The sequence below is a fragment of the Myxine glutinosa genome, chromosome 10 (genome assembly GCF_964187855.1).
Source record: "Myxine glutinosa chromosome 10, kmMyxGlut1.1, whole genome shotgun sequence".
NCBI lineage: Eukaryota > Metazoa > Chordata > Myxini > Myxiniformes > Myxinidae > Myxine > Myxine glutinosa.
In genome coordinates, this window is record NC_136270.1 from 37,203,790 (window position 1) to 37,224,938 (window position 21,149).

Sequence of the window (21,149 nt, forward strand, 5' to 3'; positions counted from 1 at the left end):
AACAACCATGCGGAGCTCTTGTAGACCTGCGACAACCTGAAAAGTAAGGTGAGGGTTTAATGAGGGTAGAAAATCATGACGAAGGGTGAGATGACCCGAGGTGAACAGCCACCTTGAAAGAGAAAGTTTGTTCTACTTTTATACCTGCTGTGGACCAGAAAGAAGGTGATGAAAGATAGAGGCCACAAACCAGTCTGCGATGTCGACGCAATAGACCGAGATTCAGCTTCATCACGGGAGATTCCAAATGATGTAGAACCTTGGACTCTATGGCATCAATACATGAAATATGAATACAATACTGTGACAAGTGCACTAACCCAAAGGGGATTGCAGCACTTGCAGAGCTCCACCAGGACGGAACTGCAGATAAAAGACTTTTTAGGTTAGTTCAGATTTGCCAAGGAAAGACTTGGCACGACGCAGGAAGCCCAGATGGCGGCTGGCTTCGGACGCTAACTCTGATATGTGGTTTTCCCAGAATTGGTTTGTACTGGGAACTGGAAAACCATTTAAATCATAGACAGGCTTATTTTTGAGGATGGGGGGGGGGGGGGGGGGGGGAGGCTTCCTGTTTTCAAGAAAAACGTTTTATTCATTCTATCGGCAAATTAACACACCTGACCAAGTATTCTAATACGAGCATTACCCAACTCATCCACCGGTATCAAGTGAAAGAAAGTATAAAACGAGAGAGAATATTTGGATTAACTGTCTACTCAATCCTGTTCATATGAGGTAGAGTTTCATTTAAAAATGAAAGTGTGTGTGGGGGTGATGGAGGATAACATCCTGTTTGACAAATTTTCTGAAAAAACATTTGGAGATGAAACCGTTTCAACAGAGAAATTCAGGAAATAACCATTGCTATTTAATTTAATGGCAAAACACTGATCACAATGAAATGGTTTTTATTTCAGATTTGATGGCAGGAAAATTGTTATGGACAAGGAATTTCCATTCTTTCAGACCACCTTTGGAGGGGGTAGTGTACGTTGTACTGGAGGCTGAAAAAGAAGAAAACAAGGCAAAATACATTTACAATTTGTTTATGTAAAAAAAAGAGGAAGAGGAGTGGCTGGAATAAAATGTCTCCACAACCCATGCTACCTGCCCTTTGGAAATATGTACATCCATCTCGGCAGGCAAAGGAAAAATGCAAAAAAAAAAATGTAAAAAAAAAAAAAAAAATCTATATTGGACGTACTCCACCAGGACGGAAGCGTGGAGGTGGTGTCCGATCCTTACGGGCTTCTTTGGAACGATTGCGTACCACCTTACTGTGAATGGCACAGCTGACACAATACAGCAGCTTGGCATAGAGCTTGGGAAGGCCGTACGCTGTGGAACACAAAATGAACAAACATGGTTTATACACAGATCCAATTCACAACCAACTAGAATGGCACTCAGTGGAGCGCACACCTCCACCAGGTTGAACAGTTTACGTTTTGTATCCATTGATAGGTCATATCTGGATCCGGACATGAACCAAAATTTAATCCGCTTGTTGTTCTTGTCACTTACCCAACTCATCCCCCAAGTTTTGTCATAAGACATCGACAACTTTTTTAAATATCGTGCCATTATATATACACTGTATATCGTTTTTGGCCTCATGACCTTTATCCATTAGGCCATTTGGTATATATTTTTGTACATTTATTTATGTTTATATATTGTTGCGGATATGAGGACTGTATATTTTTTTGATTGTGTGCTTTATTATTATTATTATTGTTTATTCTGCGCCTCCTGCCTCCGGAGCTGTGTAAAGGTCAAAGGGCATCCCATAATTAGTCCATAAAGCATCCACACCACAGCCAATCATAGAATACCCCTGTTCAATAGTTATATCTTATTCTGTGTTTTAGGGTAAGGCTGTGTCTCCCATTAATAGAAGTACTCCATTGCACCAAGTGAAAGAGATAGATTCCCTTCATTCCCATTCCCAAAACCTCCATTCCCCCCTTTTCGTCAATTGCAATTCGCATTGCCAACTGCATGTTGGGCGGTTTTCCCTTCATCCGCCATTGACCACGAGGCAGGGTTGGGGAAGAAAGGCGTGTCTCCACCTCGTCATAGAGGGGAGGAGTGAGCCAGCCCCGAACAACCAACCGAGCATGAGGGGTTTGGTCTGAGAGGGCGGAGGAAGAGCGATCGGGGAGGTTCGCAAAGGTTCAAGGGTGGGGCTATATATAACCCATGAGAGACGCCCCCACGAGAGATGAGCTTTTACAGAGGAGAGACGAGTACAGGGAAAGGAGCTGGGTCGTCAGAGCAAGAGCGCGTGGAGAGGTCCATGACAAGAGCTGAGTTGGTCGTCAGGGGTGGTCAGTGGTTGCGTTGAGTCGTTGCGTTGGAGAAAGAGTGGTGGGACAAACAAAAGAGAGAGGAGAGAACCCGTCACGCGAGAGAACCCGTCACGCCAGGCCCCCCACCAGCAGCGTTGGCTTGGCTCCACCAAGCAGCTCCGACCCGCTACCCCGCGCACACGACAGGATCGGTGGCATCGGCGGCCGTCGAGGTCCAGCCCGACGTCCCGTGCGGGATCAAACTCCAGCCAACTCCGGGCCTTCCTCCAGCCACCCACCTCCTGTCATTCCTGCCTGCAATTTCCATCCATTTGCGTACGTGAGTTTGTTTTGTTCGTGCTGTCCTGGGTAGTAACAATAAGTCTGTATAAGCTAAAGATTGCACTGTGTCACCTGCGTCTCATGTCCCTGTAAATAAACGTGACTGCTTGCTTCCTACTTATATGTGTGTATAATAAATCCAATTACTCTTCTGTCCGTCTTCTCGTCTTATTCCTTTTCCTCTTTGCATTCGGTCGTTTTAGAGTTTTCCAGATTGGGCAGCTGCGGTGCGATACGGCCAAAGTTTGGGGTGAATCGGGTGAGTTGGGGAAGAATCGGGGGAACTGTTAGGTCGCGGTAATACACCACCGCTCGGTCAATATAACATCTAACCGCGACAGTAACAATATATTTAATTTTAAAGCAAAAACTATAGCACTTAGGTGGAATTTGTTTCGAAAGCCACTAACTAGACCTATTGGCCGATGGATATTCCAAGTTTCAGCTGGTTTCAATGTATAGTCCTTGAGATATGAGCGCCAACACATTTTAGACGGACGGACGGACAGACACCAACATGATTTCGAGGGTTTTCTAAATACAACTCAAGAATGCATAAACTGACGTTGCTGAAATTTGGAACATATTACCTCAATGTACAAAGCATTTACTTCTGAAATCTGTAGACGATTTTGTCCAGTAGAAGCCGAGAAACGCATTTTCAGTCCCCATGTAAAAGCTGCATACAGAGAAACGATCCCTTATATAAGGGGAGGGGTGCTTTGCACCTCCCTTTGATTTGGGGAAAACCACAACATTCTACACTGCAAGTGCACCTATCAAAATTTAGGCAAAGGTTCTGTATGAGCACGATGCATGGATAATTTATTTGAGTAATGGTGACGCCAATCACGATCAGATAGACATGTAGTTTGAGATGACCACAGCAATTAAAGGCATGACCAACACAAACAGCAATGGAGGATAATCACAAAAATAATTTCCCATCAGGGAGCCTATTTCAAAAGAGTGCAGAGCGAGCCATCCACGAGACTATCATCCCAGAAGAAAGACTTGTGGTTCGCCGCCAAGAACAAAACTTCCGAAAGAGCACCTCACCTTTTGTCCTCGTACATAGGTCAAGGTACTCGGTTCTTCATGAATATAACGGTCTCTCCCAATTGTTATGTGATGGCTGCGCGCAAAAAAGCGCTATTCACTTGTTACACGGGTTGGTAAGACAACAGCGACCATATCAGCTTACTCTCACCAAACTTGCTAATTGTAAACATATTTCACTTATGCCCCACAATGATAAAATTACCTATCCCGGTTGATCCACAGGTATGAGAAAGCCCACAGCGAATCGTGAACAATTTCTACGCTGTCTGACATGATCCTACAAATGGTATTGTCGGGAAATAAATAAATAAAAACTGAGGCTGAGATGTGGATGGGATGTACTCAGAAGTAGAGTTATAGATTTACAACAAATACTTTGAGGAGAGTTAAAAAGAAATTATAAAAAAAACGTTAGGAAGCTATGTTGATAAACAGACGTGGTGACAAAGGAATAAAAAATAAAAAAACCACCTTTAGAGGCCATTTTTCCCCGCAAAGCGGGGGTTGGCCTTTTTCGGGAACAGTGGTTGTTGTTGTTTTTCGGTCCCCTATTTGAAGCAATGTTTTACGGCCGGATGCCCTTCCTGACGCCAACCCTTTTTGCCGCCTTTAACGACAAACAGGGAATTACCAGTGAACTGGTACTCAATTAGCCGACCTCGGAAGGATGACAGGCTGAGTCAACCCCCCTGGCGTTAATTCAGCGATCGACCGGGATTCGAACCCAGGATCCTTGGATCCTAAGCCGGCACCCTAGCCGCTAGCCCAACACCAGGGATCAAAGCAGTGTAGAATCAAATCACCAGGTGACAAAGGAATAATATTCAAAAAGAACCCCGCGTATTCCTTGAATGGTCTGCCTGCTAAGTAGACAATCATATGTTCACTTGAATAAAAGAAGAAAAAAAATGTTATCTTCAATTAAAATAAATAAATAAATAATAATTAAAATAAAATAAAATAAATTGCACCCGTTTTCAAAGGAAACGGTTCAGTTTGGCATTTTTAATATGAGATAGGAGAAGCCTATAAACGAATGTAACCCATTACAATTACCCTTTAGAACCCCCTATGATTACACTTTAGAACCCTTTAGAAAACAAGCATCCTGAGTATTGCGCTGCAATACATGTCCCCTACCGGCAGTCTGTCGTCCAGAAAACTGTTGTGGAAATTAGCAAAGTTCAAAATGCCATAAGTTTGTCAAATATGATCGAAACGTCGTGAAGTTCGAACTTGATCTGTAACTTATCATGAGGAAACCATGTGCCAAGTTTGAAATCATTAGCTTTAAGAGTTTAGGAGAAACGTCCGGAAAGCTGTTCTTTGCGTGACGGACTGACAGACCGACTGACTGATGGACAGACAGACCGACTGACTGATGGACAGACAGACCGACTGACTGATGGACAGACAGACCGACTGACTGATGGACAGACAGACCGACTGACTGATGGACAGACAGACCGACTGACTGATGGACAGACAGACCGACTGACTGATGGACAGACAGACCGACTGACTGGCTGACAGACCGACTGACTGGCTGACAGACCGACTGACTGACAGACCGACTGACTGGCCGACAGACCGACTGACAGACCGACTGACTGACTGGCTGACAGACCGACTGACTGGCTGACAGACCGACTGACTGGCTGACAGACCGACTGACTGGCTGACAGACCGACTGACTGGCTGACAGACCGACTGACTGGCTGACAGACCGACTGACTGGCTGACAGACCGACTGACAGACCGACTGACTGGCTGACAGACCGACTGACTGGCTGACAGACCGACTGACTGGCTGACCGACTGACAGACCGACTGACTGACTGGCGGACAGACTGACTGACAGACAGACAGACAGACTGACTGATGGACAGACTGACTGACGGACAGACTGACGGACAGAATGACTGACTGACGGACAGAATGACTGACTGACGGACAGAATGACTGACTGACGGACAGAATGACTGACTGACGGACAGAATGACTGACTGACGGACAGAATGACTGACGGACAGAATGACTGACTGACGGACAGAATGACTGACTGATGGACAGAATGACTGACTGACGGACAGAATGACTGACTGATGGACAGAATGACTGACGGACAGAATGACTGACGGACGGACAGACGGAGGAGACCGACACACGGACAGACTGACAGACGGAGGAGACCGACACACGGAGGGACGGAGTGCAAACCTATAGTCCAATCCGGTGTACACCGGTAGGTGACTAATAAACACGGTGGGTTGGAGAGGTTCTTCTTCTTCATTTTGACAGACAGATGGACCTAGCCAAATATTGAAGTGGCTTCACTGCCTAAAAAGAAAGTGATTTTTTTGCAAAAATACTTTTTTAACACATGGGCAAAGCTCACGGAAGGGATCAAAATGGAAAAGGGGAAACGCCGACTGGAGAGTGAGGGAGAGATAGAGGGGAGGGGGAGAGGGATGGTGCGGGAGAGAGTGAGGGAGAGATAGAGGGGAGGGGGAGGGGGAGAGGGATGGTGCGGGAGAGCAAATCCGCATCCATATTAAAGCAGATCCGCAGGTCAACTACAAACATCACATTCTTTCAGGAATGAGCGACGCTAATGATTACAAAGCTGACTAGCACATCTTGGACTTGTCACGACATCATTCGGTCAGGATAGAGCAACAGGATGTGAAAAACAAACGAAACAAGAATGCAGCCACAGTCAGACATCAAAAAAAAGAAACTCCTTACTCTCAAACACACTGGCCTCGGATATATCCCGAACAGCAGCTGCTTCCACAATGTTGCGGATAACAAACTTCTTTATGGCCTTGTCTTTGGGCACACAGCGGGCACAGTTTGTGCAGCGTACTGGCTGTACGTGCCCACGGCCTTTCTTCGAACGTCCATTGTTTCTGCGTTTTTTCGTCTGTGTACAAAAATAAAGCAACAACTTGTCATGAGGGTTAACCAAGCATCATGTCGCTACATAGATATTCTGATGCACCATCCTCTGTAACAAAGCGTCGGTGCTGCCAAAGCAGTTTATTGGCAAAGGTTATACTGGGTAGTTTGCCATTGCCTTCCCAGCAGTAGTTAGAGCATGAAGGAATTTGTAATTTGCTCAGGATGCTGGCGATAACTCGCCTATTCTTCATGAAGGACACCGTGGGATCTTCTTCTTTAACGGCCACCATTATCCCACCTGTCTTTTGGGGTCAGCGTTGGGGGGGAAGGACGGGGGAGGAAGCTTGGCCTGAGTCTTCACAGACCGGCTGGCCAGGCCTATCGTTCAACTAGTTAGGGCAGGAATTTGTAATTTGGCGATAGCTCACAGACTCTTGGTGAAGCACACCATGGAATCTTTAACGTCCACCAACAAATGCTGGCAGGCGGGACGCCCGTTTAACGTCCACCAACAAATGCTGGCAGGCGGGACGCCCGTTTAACGTCCACCAACAAATGCTGGCAGGCGGGACGCCCGTTTAACGTCCATCTGACAGACGGCACACACTGATACATCCCTCTGACTGCGAAGCATCATGATGACAGTTTAAACCTGGGTCAGGATTTGAACCCAGACATTTGCTGGACAGCTTTGGGATGAGTGTACGTACCTCTCGGCCACCCTGCTAGGTATCACAAATCCAGGATTAACTGCATTTCTACATTTAGCTTTTGAAGATATGTTTATGGATGCAAGGTAGATCTACATCCCTGGATCATCATAATATGGTGAGATGCAAGAGGAAATGCTCAATAATAAACAAGAAAAAGAGGTGAAGATTGTGCAGAAGAGGGGTGAGGGATGGGAGGGGGGACAACAAACCAAATCAAAAAATAAAAGTAGGCCAAACAATATTGCGAACTGACACCAGTCAAGGGAACCAGAGAGCTTATCCCCATGAATGGACCAATTTGGTTTTCATCAATAATCTGCTGGGCAGGTTGGCAAGGTGCCCCCGATAGATACGCACACTCGTCTCTGCAATCTAGTCTACTTTGGAATCTCGGCCCGGCCTAGATACAAAACTGTCATCCCGGTGTCTCACCAATGTGTGCCATCCCTCAGATTGATGTTAAACTGGGTGTCCCATTAACCAATATTAGTTGGTGGACGTTAAAGATCACGTGGTGTTCTTCGCAGAGAATGCAAGAGAAAAATCCAAATTCTTACTCTAACTCTAACCTACAAAAGGGCATTGCATGAGCAGCACATCCACATTCCCAGAAATGATGCAACCAGCAACCACAGGCCGCATGCAATATTAATGAACGAATCTGTTAGATACAATAATACTCCTGTGGACACTTAATTCAGCTGTTCAACTCAATTTAAACCTAGAAACAATGCACAAATTGTAATTTTACACCATTTCTCTGCAAAATTCATCCACACACTTGGATTATATATTTTTCTTCCAAAGTTACGATTCTGTCACCGATTTATATCAGCACATTTAAAATTAAATGATTCAAACTATTAAAAAACAAAAAAAACAAAACAAGTACAGAAAAATAAAGTAGCTTTGCAACAGAGCAATATATCGTCTGCATGTACCAATCTCTATGAGGTGCAGAAAGGATGTGCAGGTAGTTGTGATTGCCAACGAAGAGGTTGAGTGAGGGACATTTTGATGAGCATTTACAAAATATATCCTATCATAAATAATAATAAGTTTACGTGCCACTTCCTGCGAGGCATCATGACGAGCCTAAACTCTGTATACAAAAATATGTATGTATATATATATATATATATATATATATATATATATATATATATATATATATATATATATATATGAATGATCGTTTTAAGGCCATTTCTTCCCCGCTATAGCAGGGGTTGGCCTTACGGGCCCCATGACAATCATGGTTCCCTGTTTGAGGCAATGTTTTATGGCCAGATGCACTTCCTGACGCCAACCCTTAGTCGCCTCTTACGATGCGCGCAGGGATACGGTGTACCTATTCTAAGCCGGGGTACACACCGGGATCATTCATCCCAGCAAGCTGGTACTCAATTTGCCGACCTCGGAAGGATGACAGGCTGAGTCAACCCCCCTGGCGTTAATTCAGCGATTGACCGGGATTCGAACCCAGGATCCTAGGATCCCAAGCCGGCACCCTAACCGCTAAGCCAACACCAGGCTTATATATACTCATATATATACTTATATATATATATATATAATATATATATAAATACAATATATATATAAATACTGTGTATATATATATATAAATACAATATATATATAAATATATATATATAAATATACAGTGGAACCTTGACTTACGAGTGCCCCAACTTACGAGTTTTTCGAGATACGAGCCGTCGCTCGGGCGGTTTATTGCTTTGAGATGCGAGCCGAGATCTGAGTTACGAGCTTTCGCCACCCGGTCACGTGGTTATCTTGCCGTGCAAGTACAGTATCTCTGCCGTATATCGCTGCATTTTTGTTTTCGCATGTTGGTTATTTTGAGTTTACGCCAGCCGCCACCAGGTGGGTTCTGGTCACGTGGTTATCTTGCCATGCAAGTACAGTATCTCTGCCGTATATCGCTGCATTTTTGTTTTCGCATGTTGGTTATTTTGAGTTTACGCCAGCCGCCACCAGGTGGGTTCTGGTCACGTGGTTATCTTGCCGTGCAAGTACAGTATCTCTGCCGTATATCGCTGCATTTTTGTTTTCGCATGTTGGTTATTTTGAGTTTACGCCAGCCGCCACCAGGTGGGTTCCGGTCACGTGGTTATCTTGCCGTGCAAGTACAGTATCTCTGCCGTATATCGCTGCATTTTTGTTTTCGCATTTTGGTTATTTTGGAAAATTTCTTAGTTTTAACCATGGGGCCTAAGAAAGTGAGTGCCAAGTGCAGTGCTGAGAAGAAGAAGAGGATGATGAGCTTGGCTATAAAACACGCAATCGTCCAACAACATGAGCGAGGTGTGCGTGTTGTCGACTTGGTGAGGCGGATGTGAAGGCAGCTGAAGATTTTATTATAACTTTTGCCGAACTGATAGAAACCGAACGATACATCCCCCAGCAAATCTTCAACTGTGACGAGACAGGGCTCTTCTGGAAAAAGATGCCGAGGAGGACGTATATAACGGCAGAGGAGAAGAGCATGCCAGGCCACAACTTGTTCAGAGTGCCGGCGATAGCTCGCCTTCTCTTTGTGGAAAACACGGTACTGAGAAGAAGAAGAGGATGATGTGCTTGGATATAAAACACGCAATCGTCGAAAAACATGAGCGAGGTGTGCGTGTTGTCGACTTGGTGAGGCGGATGTGAAGGCAGCTGAAGATTTTATTATAACTGAGAAGAAGAAGAGGATGATGTGCTTGGATATAAAACACGCAATCGTCGAAAAACATGAGCGAGGTGTGCGTGTTGTCGACTTGGTGAGGCGGATGTGAAGGCAGCTGAAGATTTTATTATAACTTTTGCCGAACTGATAGAAGCCGAACGATACATCCCACAGCAAATCTTCAACTGTGACGAGACAGGGCTCTTCTGGAAAAAGATGCCGAGGAGGACGTATATAACGGCAGAGGAGAAGAGCATGCCAGGCCACAACTTGTTCAGAGTGCCGGCGATAGCTCGCCTTCTCTTTGTGGAAAACACGGTGAGATCCTTAACATCCAACAACTAATGGGACGCAAACGGGGCGCCCAGTTTAGCGGTACACACATTGATGAATCACCCTGCCTGTGATTCACCCATGACAGGTTATAGCTGGGTCAGGATTCAAACCCAGGCTGGACAGTTTAGACTTTAGAGTCAAGTGTGCGTACCTCCAGTCCAGGCCATCCTGCCAACTTGTATGCTGCATACAGGTGAAATATAAAGCGCGAGATATTTTTATATATACTGTATATTTAAAAAAAAATTGGTGTGGTTTTTGGCGGGCTGGAACAGATTAATAGCATTTCAATGCATTTTAATGGGGAAATTTGATTTGACAAACGAGCAATTTGAGTTACGAGCTCGGTCACAGAACGAATTAAACTCGTAAGTCAAGGTTCCACTGTATATATATATAAATATAAATATATAAATAAATATATATATAAATATATAAATAAATATATATATAAATATATATATATATAAATATAAATATATATATAAATATAAATATATATAACTTTATAACTGTGGGCTGTCATGGCCGGGTCTCAAACCGCCCCACTTCGATACAACCCCGGTTTCATCAGACAAGCGACCCATGACGTCCTCTTTATAAATATTGAATTTAGAATGGGATTCAAAAAATTCAAAACTTCAATTAAAAAAAAAAACATCCAGACTCAAAATATTTTTTACGACTGGCTGACAGACCATGCGACCAATGACATTTAAATGATCAAACTCCATTCCCATGACTCGCTGATCATATTTGTGAAGTTTCACATCGATCTAGTAAGCCGTTCTGGAGAAAATAAAATGGTAAGGTTTATTCTCCAAAAAAACCCCCAAAAAACCATGGGATTGAGTGAAAGACATTTTGATGAGGATTTACACAATCTATCCTATTAATAATAAACATAGGGGCAATACCCCTGGCGCTCACCTGGTAAAATAAACAGTATACTGCACTGACTAAAGGCATTTTTAACCAATTTCAATGCTTGCTAGAAGACAGGGAAGTATGTAGTATCATACTATCATAATCATAAGACTTTAAACAGCAAGTCATACATAATCATAATGCAAATACCTATTTTGGGGGGGGTCAAACCTGGACCCACTTTGACCCCAGGTAAACCCCGATTTTGTTTTAATGCCGTGAACAAACTTTAGTCACAACACAACAAATATCATTTGCGCCAAATTTGGTCGCAATCACATCAGCGGTTTCAGAGAAGAGGTTTCAAGTGTTTACGGACGGACGGACGATGCGCCATCGCATAAGCTCCCCGAACTTCGTTCCAGGTGAGGCAATAATACGTCACGTGCAATTATTACACACAACAAGGTACAAGGACAAAATAAACGTAAAGCATGCAAGTAAGGAAGTCAGTTAACCCTATTATTAACCAATGTTGTGAGATGCTGTATTTTTGAGATCTCATCGGGGGACAATCCAACAAGAGCCGATAAAGTTAGGTCCTCGTGCGTCCTTGACTACGACACAACTGCTGTGTGGGATGGCAGGTGAGCACCTGCTGGATAGGTTGAATACAATACCCTTCAAATGAAATATGTCCAACTCGTCGCAATGTCTGTGCTCGCAACACTTGGCTCAGTTGGCATGTTTGAGCTTGGCATGCTGGTAAAAGTCCTCATTAGTGATCCATGTCGGCCAATATATCTTGAAGGCCTCTCTAAGAAGGCGTGAGGGTGGAGCGTCAATTTCCTGCTGAAAGGTCTCGGTCAACATCCAAATGTCCACATTGTATAATAATACTGAATAGTTTACAAGGTGGCATGAAATATCTTGCTGCTAATCTGGTCAGACGGAGAAGAAGAATCCGACACTGGATTTACACACCGCCCGAGACAGTACGTGACGTGACGTCGCCGGAAGTCGTCATGTGCATTAGGAATGGAGCCACCCAAATCCTAAGCTACATGACGACTATCCGATTAAAAATACATTTCAATTGTTCAATCCCCTTTCTTTGAACGTTTCAAAAAATAGTGGTGCAGCATCACCTCAAGTCCTTCCACATCCCAACAGCAGGGCTGAGGCGTCCCAATCTATTCTCGCCCAATTAACCCCCCCAAAGCCAATCCCGACACACGGCTTCTGGTGCTCCCCTCTCCTCTATTTATTTGTTTTCATTTTTTTAAACCCTGTCACCTCACTTCTTGTTTCGTGGAGGGAAAAAAACAAAATCTATCTCACAAACCATGTGATCTCCTTTCTTAACAAGCCTCTCGAAGAAGTTCAGTCATTCAAACTCCAAGGTCTCGCTGTCGGCCATGATTTTTCATGGGCAACCCACATTTCAAATTTGGCCTCCAAATGCAGCCGCCGACAGGGCATCATCCGGTGTGCAGTCTTTCCTTCGCACACCTAAACTCTTATCCACATACAAATCCTTCATTAACAGCTTGATGGAGTACTGCTCTTCGCTCTGGGTTCACTCCCTTGCCTCATCTTGCTCAGCTTGATGCTGTGGAAAGCAAGGATTTCAGATTATTGGAATCTCCCACGATGACGCCAAGTCTATCACTACACCATCGCAGACAGATTTGGTGGTCTCTCTGTCTTCTATTAACTCCTTCAAGGTCTTGGACCCTCCCCTCCCCTCAAGGTTTATGCAGGGTGCTCACGGTCCACCATTAACCCCTTTCTGGTGAAGCTACCTAAATCCTAGATCACTGCTCACCTCCACTCATTCATTCCTCTTTCTTTTGTTCCCCCCGCCTGCAGAACCAAGTTCCACATTCTCTTCAATGTCATCCTTCACTCCAGGTTTTCAAGACAGTTGTTCACCACCAGCTCAAATCCTCCATCCAAGCCATGATCTTTTCTACCCCATTAACCTCTTCCCCCTCCTATTTCAGGTTTTCCTTTCAGTTTGCTGCTGTATCCCCTTCATTCTTACCCACATCCCTCGTTTATCGGTCTCCATTTTGTCCCCCGGCCCTGCTGAGGGTGTGCAACCCTCTCTACCTGCTGTTCATTTTGATTTGTGCTGTCACCTCCTGATCCGTACTTTGTTCTCGCTCTGCCACAAGTCTTGATTTTGAAAACAATTCTTTTTTTTTTTAACTGCCATCAAGTGCCAGCAATTTTGATTGGCAATGTGCACGACTCGTCCAAAGCAATTTATGTAAGAAAGCTCCAGTAAAAGAGACTAGACTAGAATGCAAATAGTCCCCATTTGCTGCATCAATAATAAATTTAAATTTATCTAAAATCAAGAGTTTAACTAGATACTAGAACGTCACTCACTACAGCGCATACTCCCGCCGTGGGTTTAGTTGGAATAATACGTTTTGTTTGACATCCCCTCTCCCCAAAACAATAAATGAAAAAGAAAGTAGGCCCTAACTGTCAGAGAATTTATTTTGATATATCTCGGAATTAGAGGAGCAAAGCATCATTTAAGAATAAGAATAAAAGCTTTAATGCAGTAAAACAGAAAAAAATCTTTCCCAAATTTTTTTTCCAAAAAACTTCCTGGATCGGGAATAATATCCTGAGCTTCACCAAAAACTAATCAATTCTTCCTTATCCCAGGGGCAATCATCCCACCAACTTTCATCCAAATCCGTTCAGAACTTTTCCAGATATCTTGTTCACAAACACACGAACACGATCGAATGCGTTACTCCCTGGCAGGAGTAATAAACCTGAAAATCGCAGAGCCAGAATTATTTTTTGGTCTGGGAAGCCATGTGAGGTTTCTTCTTCTTGAGCCTCTCACAACCCTGTGTGAACACGTGATCTTTTTTTTAAAAGTTGGAATTTTGCCAAATCTGTTTATTCGTTTGTTAATATACCTCAGCCATTGACAAATCTGGAACTAAGTCTTTATCAGTTCATCAAATACTGACACCGCGAATGACATTCGCTGAGCTAAATGTTGATATCTCTTCTGAGGTAAGGAAAAAAAAACAACGTTTTAAAGCATTATACGTATCAAACGATACATACATTTTATGAAACGGGGAAACCGAATACACACTTTGGTTGTTTTAAAATGACAGAATATGTCTTTATTAGAAAAAAAAAAAAAATGAACATTGAAGACGACGCTGCTAACAAAATACCCCGCTCTAACGCATAACCACGAGTTTAAACTACATTTACAACAAATTTGAAAACTATTTTCATATCATAATGTTAAATATAGAATATATAGAAGATAATGTTAAAAAAAATGAGCCCTATCTTAGAATGGTAACAAAAATCCTTCAAAAAATTCCTGGATCGGGAATAATATCCTGAGCTTCACCAAAAACCAATGAATTCTTCCTTATCCCAAGAGCAATCATCCCACCAACTTTCATCCAAATATCTTGTACGTACGTACACACACACACACACACACACACACACACACACACACACACACACACACACACACACACACACACACACACACACACACTACTCCCTGGCGGGAGTAAAAACAAAAAAAGTCAACATAACCACAGGATTAAAGCCACATACCAGATGAGAATGAAAAGTAACAAACCCCATGAAAAGCAAATAATTAAACGAGAACGGCACTCAGGAGAGAGCATAGCTCCGCCTGGTTGGCCATATCACTCAATGGTGAAGAATCACTTAAAAAATTCTACTAATTGGATCCGGATTCGGATCTTCACCAAAATCGAATCTATTTGTCCTCGTCAGACACCCAACCGGTCCACCAAGTTGTGGACGGATTTGGACAAAACTTTTTGAGATATCCTGCTATGTATCGTTTTTGGACCTATCTTCCAATGCAATGGTGAAGAATCACTTTAAAAAATTAAATAAATGTCATATCCGAATGCATATTCAGATCTTCACCAAAATCGAATCTATTTGTCCTTGTCAGACACCCAACCTCTCCACCAAGTTTGGTCCAAATCCATCCACAACTTTTTAAGATATCCACCACAGATATCCACCATCCACAACCTGCTATGTATGTATCGTTTTTGTCCCCATCTCCCAATGCAATGGTGAAGAATCACTTAAAAATTCTAGTAGCCGGATCCGAATCTTCACCAAAATCTAATCATTTCGTCCTCGTCACATTCGCTACATCTCTGCGTAGATGATGCGAATGTGACGGGTGAAGAATCACAATAATGGTGAAGAATCACTTAAAAATTCTAGTAGCCGGATCCGAATCTTCACCAAAATCTAATCATTTCGTCCTCGTCACATTCGCTACATCTCTGCCAAATTTCGTCCGAATACGTCCACAACTTTTTGAGATATGTTGTTCACAAACAGACAGCGGTGAAAACATAACCTCCATCCATCCACCTTTGATGGCGGAGATATAAACAAAGGGATGTGGAGATCTAAAACAACAAGTATCAAATAGTTAGAGGGAAATTAATACTTGAAACTGCCAGTGGAACTTATCAAACGAAAATCATACATTATATATATATATATGGATATAGCAGAGGTTTTCCCGATAGTAGCGATACAAATCGTTAGGCAGTAATCGTGGAGTTCCTAAAACCACAAAAGTACGACAAAGTACCCATCCAAGAAAATGACGGAATGTAGTGCATCCGAGGCCTAGTAAAAGAAAGCACATGGCTGAATCTTTCCGACAACAAAAGTAAAGTTCAAGCCCAAAATAAGCAAAATGAACCCGTGCTCAATGAACCAAAACGCTTTATTCATTTAAACTCCATTCAGGAGCATTAATAAAGATCCAAAACCTCTTCACTTTCCCTTGACGATCGCACTCACCATGTTTCCTGCACTGAAGAGAAAAAAAGAGAGAGAGAATGATCGCTCCGCGTCCGCGGCAGATCACCCAACAACGTGTAACCTTCCGCTACGTCGTCTCGTCATTCGATCAACGGATTGGTCTTCAGGTAAAGGTTAATCGCGTTCCTGGAATTTACATGTACGCGGCTATCTTACTTTATGTTATGTTAAAGTGCAATGTTATTTTCTGTACAGACAACGTACAAAACAAAGACCACAAAAAAGGGAACAACAGCTAAGCTGAATTATTTATGTGATACACTTCAATGATGATTACAAATATATTTGCAAAAATTTAAATCACATTGCCATTAGTATGAAAGGATATCAGTAGGCGAAAGTAAAATAACTCGAAAAGTTTTTTTTTTAAACTTCCATACACTGATACTTAGGGGTCGTTCAAAAATTACGTACGCATCTTTTTGCTTAAATCTGTGGCGAGTTCAGTTACCAGCTTCCTTATCAACAGTTTCGAATGGAGTGCTTGAGTGCTTAAGAGACTTTGCGTGGGCGTGTTACAAGTTGATTGGTAATAGGACACACCCACTGACTCTCCCACCCACGCTCCAACAGGCAACAACCACCGTTTGTGTGTATTTGTGTGTGCATAAAATGTGTAATATGTCACACACAAGACGCGTGTACACAACATACCACTGTAAAACATGTCACATAGGAGGGGGAGGGGGGTGAGGCGTTGGGGGAGGAGGAGGGTGAGGCGTTGGGGGAGAGGGGGTGAGGCGTGGGGGGAGGGGGGTGAGGTGTGGGGGGAGGGGGAGGAGGCGTGAGGGAAGGGGGGTGAGGCGTGGGGGGAGGGGGTGAGGCGTGGGGGGAGGAGGGTGAGGCGTGGGGGGAGGGGGTGAGGCGTGGGGACAAAGGGGGTGAGGTGTGGGGGGAGGGGGGAGGTGCGGGGGGAGGGGGGTGAGGCGTGGGGGCAAAGGGGGTGAGGTGCGGGGGCAAAGGGGATGAGGTGCGGGGGGAGGGGGTGAGGGAAGGGGTGTGGGGTGTGGGGGGATGGGGTGTGGGGTGTAGGGGGATGGGGTGAGGCGTGGGGGGGGGTGGGGGTGGGGAAGCAAGGATAGCGGACAAATGGCTTCAAAAAATGAGCTTCCCCTCCTATCCAGTTAGTATAGAGATCAGTATTGAAATCCACACTTTTCTATAATTTCACCCTCTTAATAATGGGTGCGGCGCTGCGGCCATCTGAGGATAATTCTGAACTTTTTTCTCTCTTTCACGGGAAGAGTTTTCTTAAGTTTCCAGCCCGTGTGTACACGCAAGATACACCATGATGTATGATGAGTATGAGTTTCGTGATGAGTGACTGGGAATTTTGGAATCAATTCGATTCCAAGTACTTATTTTCTAGGAATTGATGGAATCGAGTATGATTTCAAGTACCTTTTTCGTTTTCCTTTTGGGGGATTTATGGGGTGTTTTGGGGGTGGGAACTATTAAATATGGACTGATGCTGAGAAGGGACAGTGGACAGGTGGGAGTGGTTTTCTTTGAATCATCAATCTTTGCTTTTAATTAGAAAGACCAGTAAAAAGTTGCGTTGCGGCTCATTATGAATCATCGGGCTCATGAATTATGAGGCTCATTCTGAACATGTAATGTGTTCACATTCTAATTACACACGGCCTCAATTCCATCGAGTTTTCACGTGCTGGATCAGCTTTGTTGAAGTCATTGGGTTTTGACTTTGGATTACCGAATCATGATGAAGCATTTTCCCTGGAAGTGACGTTAGTGACGTCACTTCCCCCAAGCTCAGTGGCTCAGTGTTTGTGTGTGTGTGTGTGTGTGTGTTTGGGTGTGTGTGTGTGTGTGTGTGTGTGTGTGTGTGTGTGTGTGTGTGTGTGCTCTAGTACGAGCTTTAACCCAAGTATAAAAAAATCTCTATTTTTACAGAAAAACACGAATTCAAAAAATATATAATATATTTTAAAAATACCATTTTGTATAAATGACAAATTTCAATTGCAACGAGAGTGGTTTGCAAACAATGTTAAATCATTATTCTTGTTCAAGAACAACAACATGTCCTTATTTTTGGGTTTATCCTGTTCCAATTCGCTGATGTCAACTCCCCTGCTTTGGAAAACACGCTCAGCAGGAACGGAAGTTGCAGGAGCACAAAGGTATTTTCTGGCCATTTTGTGAAGCTTGGGAAATGATGATTCATTCAGTCTGCACCAGAGCAGAGGATCATCAGCCCTCGGGATGTTGTCTTCCTCCAAGTATCTCCGCATTTCAACAATGGCATCTGCTCATGCAGACCTTGAAGCTTCTGCTCGTGTGATTTTGTCATCAAAAGGGCCCCAAAGGTTCACCCTCACCTGGGCTCCGCTGCTTGTCGGTGGTTGTCGTTAGATTTCTTCAAAGTGAGCTTCTTCACTGATATGTGTTTATTCTCTGTCTGTGCCATTTAATTGATCAGTCTGTCCTTTGTCTTATCAATGGCATCGGCACCCGACAATCCACCGTGCCTCTTGAATCTGGGGTCAAGCAGTGTGGCTGCTGCAGTTATAAAATTGTCCTTCAGTGAAGTGAAACATCTCCTCATTTTCTTCTGAAGGTCCGCAGCACCCGGATTCCTGGTCGACTGACTGTGGGACATCGACTCCATCTTTGATAGAGTTGTGTGCTTTTCTGCTGACATTTCCACTGTTGCAGCCTCGAATAGCTCCAGAACTTTAATGACATCTTTCAAAATTTCCACATCTTCAGCACTCAAGGCCACATGCATTTTAGCAAGTAGACCAAGTGTGAAACAGGGATGTGTTGTTTGGTGATGATACGTCTGAACATGTAATCGGCCTGTGTGGGATTCCATAGAGTTTCGACGTCCTGGATCAGCTTTGTTGAAGCCATTGACCTTTGACTTTGGATCGCAGTCAGTCTGTCCATGGTGTTCACACTGTGGTGGAAGTGACTTAGCAGAATTCTGACTTTCATCTGCAGATTTTTTTTGAGTTTTGCTTCCCTTCATTGCATCCTTGACAATTGGGTTGAGAGTATCAGCATAACAAGGGAGATGATGCCATTTGAGGGGAGCAACAGCAGCTACCATATTTGCAGCGTTGTCTGTCACAATGACAGATATTCTTCCGGTAATGTTCCAATCCTCGGACACTTTTAAGAGTTCCTTTGATGTGTTGTCTGCTGTGTGCTCTTTAGCTGCCCCGGATAGTGATATATGCCTGAGTTTCACATGTCCAGATGTCTGTTGTGAGGGCAACGGAAGAGGCAGTATCAATCATCCTGGAAAGCTTTGTCCTGGTTTCTTGACACACTTTAGGAAGCATATTTCGCATGATTGTGCGGCGACTTGGGAGGCCATATTTACAGTCCAAAGCCCTCACAAAGTCTTTGAACCCAGTCTTCCATCAACAGACACAGGCTGCATGTCTCCAACTATCATATCTATGAGCATCAGGTCAATGTGATTTTTGTCTTGGGGAATCAGCACCAAACTCGGACCTTTTATTAAAAAAAAAAAAAAAAAAGTGCTTTCAATCGTCGATTGCGAAAGACAACTTGTTGCAGACTTTGGTTACTTTGAATCCGCATTGTCAATCGTCACCAATAGGTTCTCTGGTGTTTGGTTTTCAAATATTTTAGCATATTGAATCTATTACAGTGATACTGATTTAGCAATGTCCGTTGAACAAGGTGAGCACGTAACCTTCGGACTGTAGTCTTTAACATTCCCGAAATAAATCCAAAATGCATTTCTGGACCTTTTGAACGACATGTTGTCAAAACTTTACACTCAAATCGATAAATACTTATCATTTATCATTCTATTTACAACCCGTCCGTCAGCAAAGCAATCGCGGCACCCTTAGCTGGGCCAACAGAAAGTGCCTTGTGATTCATTAAAAGTAAACACGCCCTTGGGGCATATGTAGTGTGCAAATGACTTGCTTTTGCTTGTTATATTGCAAGCAGGGCGCCCCAAGGGCATATTCCTTTTCAATTAACAAGTGGGCCTGTCGTGCATTAGACCAAACTCAAAGTCACGTTCACAGCATACCTGCCTAATGTAGTGCTTAAGTAGTAAGGGTGATTACCTTTCACCAAGGCCAGATGTGCTTGGGCCAGGGCAGGGGCGGTGAAAATAGGAGGGGGATTATACGTTCGTTATTAATGTTGCCAAATTACACCAATATTATTATTGTTGTTAATATTATTAGTATTCATTAATAAATGCTCTGTTACAATGTTATCATTGTTTTTATTTGTTTTGTAAATAATTACATCCTTCAAATGCTGTGAAAGGACCTATTAAACTGACTTATACACCTCAACATGGCGTGCGTTTAAAACATGGGAATTATTCCGGATTGTTTGTAGTTAATTAGCCTCATTAACTCAGGAGATCATAAGGCATTTCGGTGTGTAATATGCCACACGATATATACGCTCTCTTTTTATAGCAGATAACGCATTGTAGCGGTTGCCGCGGAACATACACAATCGCATTACACCTGCCGAGGACGCAACCACGGAGCGATCGCTGTGCCGGGCTCGCCCAGACCGCCCGGAGACGCTCAGTCTCGCCTTTCCCGGGCATGCCGGGACTCACCTTTCCCGGGCTCGCCCGGCCCGTCCGGCGACACCCAGTCTCGCCGTTCCCGGGCATGTCCAGGCACGCCCGGCCCGTCCGGCGACACCCAGTCTCGCCGTTCCCGGGCATGTGCAGACTCGCCCAGGTCTCCCGGACACGCCCAGTCGCGCCTTTTAAGGGCAAACGCTCCGGCATTAGATATTCGAGTGCTTGTATATAATGCTGCCCGATAAACGGGCTTTTCAGAGTACCCGAGTTGATTTGATGCAATAAAGAAACTCGGACGAATTCCAGCTTTTTGTCGCGTCCATTCTTTCGATTCGAGTTGGAGCACAGCTCCTTCATTGGTGACCTACCGACATGGACACGGCAGTTGCCCTCAAACTGCCTACCTTCTGGGAGGCTCACGCGGCGGTTTGGTTCGCCCAGGCGGACTCCCAGTTCGCCCTGCGAGGCATCACAGCCGA

The 21,149-nt window shown here is 44.0% G+C and overlaps 1 protein-coding gene across 1 annotated transcript; it reads right to left on the reverse strand.

Annotated features, from left to right (window-relative positions):
* Positions 1–858: 858 nt before the first annotated feature.
* RPS26 (ribosomal protein S26) lies at positions 859–16,570 on the reverse strand. Its single transcript, XM_068127477.2, has 4 exons — positions 16,086–16,570; positions 6,447–6,624; positions 1,208–1,341; positions 859–1,007 (listed from the first exon to the last, which is right to left on the reverse strand). Exons 1-4 carry the CDS (start codon positions 16,086–16,088, stop codon positions 966–968), a joined length of 357 nt encoding a protein of 118 aa, XP_067983578.1. The 5' UTR covers positions 16,089–16,570; the 3' UTR covers positions 859–965.
* Positions 16,571–21,149: the final 4,579 nt, after the last annotated feature.

Coding starts and splice junctions, on each gene's coding strand:
- RPS26 (XM_068127477.2), bottom strand. Junction 1,342..6,446: donor CGAGGCCAGTGTGTTTGAGA/GTAAGGAGTTTC, acceptor TGTGTTCCACAG/CGTACGGCCTTCCCAAGCTC. Junction 1,008..1,207: donor CACGCTTCCGTCCTGGTGGA/GTACGTCCAATA, acceptor CTTCTTTTTCAG/CCTCCAGTACAACGTACACT.